Source organism: Cervus elaphus, chromosome 9 (genome assembly GCF_910594005.1).
Source record: "Cervus elaphus chromosome 9, mCerEla1.1, whole genome shotgun sequence".
Taxonomy (NCBI): Eukaryota; Metazoa; Chordata; class Mammalia; order Artiodactyla; family Cervidae; genus Cervus; species Cervus elaphus.
The window spans coordinates 13,628,741-13,634,740 of record NC_057823.1 but is presented as its reverse complement, the minus strand read 5'-3'; the positions used below and the strand labels follow the sequence as shown (position 1 = coordinate 13,634,740).

The 6,000-nt window shown below is 41.2% G+C and overlaps 1 protein-coding gene across 1 annotated transcript in view; it reads right to left on the bottom strand.

The window, feature by feature from the left end:
• Positions 1-208: 208 nt before the first annotated feature.
• Positions 209-6,000, bottom strand: part of ADGRE2 (adhesion G protein-coupled receptor E2) — a 66,552-nt gene continuing 60,760 nt past the window's right edge. Inside the window, 1 exon segment of the mRNA XM_043911187.1 lies at positions 209-677. Coding sequence (XP_043767122.1) covers positions 669-677 — 9 coding nt within the window. The 3' untranslated portion in view covers positions 209-668.

Genomic DNA, 6,000 nt, shown 5'->3' with positions numbered 1-6,000 from the left:
GAATTCCATGGACAGCAGAGCCTGGTGGGCTATGGACTATGGAGTTACAAAGAGTCGGACACTACTGAGTGACTTACAAACACTCACACATATGGGGAGTAGTAAAATATATTTTTCTAATGCCTAAGTTAGTAATCTTTAGATGGAGGGTGAAGAAGCTGAAGCATGTATGGATTGAAACCAACTGTCCCGTTGCTTGTAATTCAAGTGTTTTTAGGACAAAATCCAGGAAAAATTTGGGACATCATAGCAATTGTTTACCCTCCATGTAGGTGTTTAAACCTTACTTTCCTGTCTTATGGTATTTTAAGACAGTTTTCTGAAGTTTGTTTTCCTTATCACATACCTTCAAATATCTTCATATACCTACAAACTTGAGGAACTTTGTAGAAAAAGGTTGAAGCAGGTGATTTAATCTAAGGCAACTGAGGAATTGCATCAGAGCCCTTTGACTATGCTGAGAGTGAGGTGAGCATACCATATGGAGTAAAAGCAAAATTCTCCCAGCAATCTAAATATCAAGAATTCCCATCATACTTCCTTACACAATGGTTCTGTGAGGAGTTCCTGTAACAAACATGAAAAGATATTTTAAAAGTTTTCCCAAAGATGACGGTTCAATTTTCCTTGCCGACCAGGATAGAAGATCATCTGATTTAGTCGTTAATTTAAGTCTCCTGAGAAGGAATATGTAAAAATGACACTTTGTTAGAAAATGCAAAACTTTTACACTGAAAACTAAAGAAGTTTCTCAAAAGAAGTAAAAGAAGACCCAGAGAAATGGATAAACATGCCACATTCGTAGATCAGAAGACAATATTGTTAATATGGTAGCATTCCACCAAATTGACCTATAGACTCAATTCAATCCTTATCAACATCTCAGTAACCTTATGATGTTAGATAAATATCCCCAGTTTCAATCAACTGATATTACTTTGAATGTTTTTTGCACATGGCTTTGTGCTGACCCTGTGCATTAAAAATAACACGGGCAAGATTTCTGATTTCACCAACCTTACCATCTAGTGGGAAGATAAATACAAATGGTCAATTATATTTGTGAAATCGGAGGTCCCTCTGCCCTGGTCCCTCCAATGATGTCCCTATCTTTTTCCTGTCCATGAAATGACCTAGAGCATTCTCTGTCCAGATGATTCTCTCTGTGTAAATGAAAAGAAAGCAATGGACCTCCCTGGCTTCTTAGAAGATGTGATAAGTAGATAATGAACCTGATTTCACCAGGTACAGTAGTGTGGATGAGAGTAGTGGGAAGCGCATGAATAAAGATATGGGCATGAATTGGTATGTTGGGTCCTGGGTCAGGTATGACATTTATCAGTAAAATGTCGAATAAATAACAAGCCCTCCAGATGATTTTTATGCACTGTAAAACTTGAGAGTCTTAGTTTCACCAGGAGAATAAAGAGTGTGCCCCAATCCATAAGAAAAGTACTACAAGCTAATAGAAAAATATGCCAAGGATGTGAACAAGTTGTTTCCAGAGATTGAAATATTACTGACTCATAAAGAAAGATGTTCCCTTCCACTAATAATAAAAAGGATACAAAGATACAAATCTTTCCCTAGATATACTATTTACCTCTCAGATGGGTAAAAGTACAAAACTTGATGAGAACCTTGTGGTGAGGCTGTAGGGAAACATGTGGCTCAGGATAAAAATCTGCCTGCCAGTGCAAGGAATGCAAGAGATGTGAGTTTGACCCCTAGGCTGGCAAGATCCTGGAAGAGGAAATGGCAACCCACTGTAGTATTCTTGCCTGGAAAGTCTCATGAATAGAGGAGCTTGCAGGCCACAGTACATGGAGTCCCAACAGAGTTCAACAAAATTGAGCACACACACACACACACACATACTATTGGTGGCAGGGTCCATGGAATGACCTCAAGATGTTGAAATATGGAAGTATCTACAAACATGCAGTTGTGAATTTGACGCAGTATCCAACCTAACTGCATAATGAAAAATGAGATCAATGAAGTAAGTGTAAACAGTTGCAACATTATTTGTATTAGCAAATGACCTAACAAAAACACTCATTATAAGACACTTGATATGTAATTTATCCAACAGAAGGCCACATGGTCAAAAAATAATGGAGAATCTCTTTGTAGTCTCAAGAGAATAATCTATCAGATGTGTGAAAAAAGAAGGAACAAATAAGAAATACATAGATTGTATTTACTATGTAAAATATCTATTGACACGTGCAGGAGAAACAACTTTGGTTTTTGGACCAAGAGGAACTCAGTGTCTAGGGTTCAAAATGAGATGAAGATGGTTCCTTTCTTATTCTCTTGGCATTCAAAGCCCAAATATTTTAACTCTTCACTAAATGTAAAATGATCTATAAAGTATGGATATTTTGACATCTAGTCACAGGGCTGTAGGAAACCTGGCCTTGGATTGTTGTTCAGACTTCTGGGGGCTCCTGTGATTCTTAGGCATTTTGTGCTGCAGTCATTTCATGCTTACTTTCATGTGAGTGCCACTTTTATTTCAGTAAATTCCCCAATACTTCAGGTTGCCAGAGAGTCTTGGTTTTGATGAGCTAGAGAAAGTAAACAGCTCACCTGGTCAGGTGAAGAGGCAAAGATTTCTCCTGACTCACCTGTACTCACTGGTTCTTCTGGTCCCCTCTGACCTCTGCCATCATCAAATCTTTCTTTCTATAAGCCCTTGTGCACTCCATTCCAGAAGACTCTCATGGTATTGAGAATTCTGTTGACAACCATATCACTGTCCCCTGTGGTATACATAACCACTTCCAGGTTTGAAGTCAAATGTGAATCTGGGTGGGCTTCCCACATGGTGATGAAGAATGCAGTAAACAACGCAAGAGACATAAGAGGCACAGGTTTCATCCCTGGGTTCGAAAGATCCCATGGAGAAGAGAATGGCTACCCACTCCAGTATTCTTGCCTGGGAAAGTCCATGGAAAAGGAGTCTGCGGGGTGGGGGGGGTGCTACAGCCTTTTGGATTGCAAAAGTTGGAGATGACTTAGAGACTAAACCACCGTGGCTAATTCACATTGTTTTACCACTGAAACCAACACAAAATTGTAAAGCAATTATCCTCCAGTTTGAGAAAAAAACAAACAAAAAAAGGAACTTCCTCTACAAAATAAGCAAAACCACAAACTGAGTTGCTTTTTTTTTTTTTGAGAAAAGATTCAAAGTTTAGAGATTTTTCATCTAAGGAAGCTTCTCCTGGTGGCCTCCAGATAGAGACACTGTCAGAGGGTCCAGGAGAGGCCACCTGAGAAGGAACACATATAGGCCCTGAGAGCTATACCTGCTCCCTTGCTGATAGATAGGAAGACAATGAGACCTCAGTCTGACAACCACAAGGAGCTGAACTTTGCCAGAAGTCAGAGGGTTGGATGAGGACTCCAAGCCTCAATAAGAATGCAGTCCAGGCGGGCAGAAAGATTTCAGCATTGTAAAAATCTGAGCAGCCATTCCAGCTATACCATGCAAGATTTAATTTTTTCTGGTTTTACATGTGTGGGAATTTGTTACCCAGAAGCTCACACTGAATGTAGCCACTCTGAGGGTTCCTCTCTGCACTTCATAGTGGGCCATGAGGACAGCAAAGCTGCTGAGGTGCTGCTGATGTCTGTGGTTCCCACCATCTTGCAGCCTCTGGTGGCCCGGTGACCACTTACATTCTGGCCACGCTCCCAGAAGATGCAGTACACCTTCTCCTTTGGCCCAAGCATCACTGACTATAGGGACAGGAAGTAGGTGTGAGCTGGTGGGTCTATTGCTCGGAAATGCTGACCCAAAGCTAGCTTATGCTGGGCTTTCCTGGGGATGTGATGCACTCGTGGGGGAGCACCCTGAAAGCCAAGGCTCTGCCCAGGACCCAGGAGGACTCTTCCACATCCACAGCTCCATCCCAGCAGGACTCACATGCTGGAAGACCAAGGTGATGGGGGAGCTGAGGTTCTGGGTGTTATTGTTGCTGATAAAGGTGGATATGCCGTCTGACATCAGGGTGGGGGAGATTTCCCACAGCAAACCCCTGTGTGTCTCTTGTGGAATTGCCTGTTCCTCAGTATCCAGGACCAGGGGACTTTATCCAGCAACTTTCCCATCCCAGGTGTGGAGATATGCCCTACCACTATAGGACCTGCAGGACAAGAACAAAGTTGACATCTCGGAGTGCCCAACACGACCCCTCTTTTAGATGAACTCTTTCTTTGTAGCCCCATCATAATATGCAATTCCTTTTAAACTTTAATTTTGTTTCTTGGTTAGTGGCCACAAGAGGCTGCTGTGAGTGGGGCAAGGTTTCTCTAATAATTAGATACAGCAAAGTGACTCAGTTATGCACATATATACATTCTTTTTATATTATTTTCCATCATGATTTATCATAGGTGTTGAAAGTTTTTTGAAAGCCCTGTCGGACACAGTAAAATTCCAGATTTGCAGGAATTGAGTAACCAAGAAGTCCACCACCACGACTTCTTTCACACTGATGACATGATGAATTTCTTGAAACACACAGAACTAAGTATCTTTTGTCCTCACTTAATGGCTCAAAGAATAACACTTCAGGTTTTCCAAGGGATAAGAAGATACAGTTCAAATGATCTTTTTTCTGCCACTCTGTGCAGCTTGAGGGATCTTATTTTCCTGAGCAGGGACTGAAGCTGGGCGCAGAGCAGTGAAAGTGCCAAGTCTTACCACTGGACTTCCAGGGAATCCCTCCAAAGATCTTTTTAAAATTAATTAATTTACTTTAATTTACAGTATTGGGGTGGCTTTTGCCATACATCAACATGAATCAGCCATGGGTGTACATGGGTACCCCCATCCTGAACCTCCCTCCCATCTCCCTCCCTTCCACATCCCTCTGGGTTGGCCCAGAGCACTGGTTCTGAGTTCCCTGTTTCATGCATCAAACTTGCCCTGGTCATGTATTTTACATATGGTAATATACATGTTTCAATGCTATTCTTTCAAATCGTCCCACCTTCACCTTCTCCCACACAGTCCAAAAGTCTGTTCTTTACATCTGCCTCTCTTTAGCTGTCTTGCATACAGGGTCATCATTGCCATCTTTCTACATTCTATATGTATGCATTAATATACTGTATTGGTGTTTCTCTTTCTGACTTACTTCACCCTGTATAATAGGCTCCAGCTTCATCCACCTCATTAGAATGGACACAAATGCATTCTCTTTTTTATAGCTGGGTAATATTCCATTCTGTATATGTACCACAACTTCCTTATCCATTCATCTGCCGATGGACATCTAGGTTGCTTCCATGTCCTAGCTATTGTAAACAGTGTAGAAATGAACACTGGGGTATATGTGTCTTTTTCAGTTCTGGTTTCTTTGGTGTGTATGCCCAGCAGTGGGATTGCTGGGTCATATGGCAGTTCTGTTTCCAGGTTTTAAAGGAATCTCCACACTGTTCTCCATAGTGGCCGTACTAGTTTGCATTCCCACCAACAGCATAGGTGGGTTCCCTTTTCTCCACACCCTCTCCAGCATTTATTGTTTGTAGACTTTTTGATGGCAGCCATGCTGAAAGGTGTGAGATGGTACCTCACTGTGGTTTTGATTAGCATTTTCTGATAATGAGCAATGTTGAGCATCTTTTCATGTGTTTGTTGACCATCTATAGGTCTTCATTGGAGAAATGTCTGTTTAGTTCTTTGGCCCATTTTTTGATTGGGCCATTTGTTTTTCTGGTATTGAGCTGCATGAGCTGTTTGTATAATTTGGAGTTTAATTCTTTGTTATCAGTTGCTTCATTTGCTATTATTTTCTCCCATTCTGAAGGCTGCCTTTTCACTTTGTTTCTGGTTTCCTTTGTTGTGCAAAAGCTTTTAAGTTTAACTAGGCCCAATTTGTTTATTTTGTTTTTATTTCCTTTACTCTGGGAGGTGGGTCATAGAGGATCCTGCTTTGATTTATGTCAGAGAATGTTCTGCCTGTTTTCCTCTAAGAGTTTTAT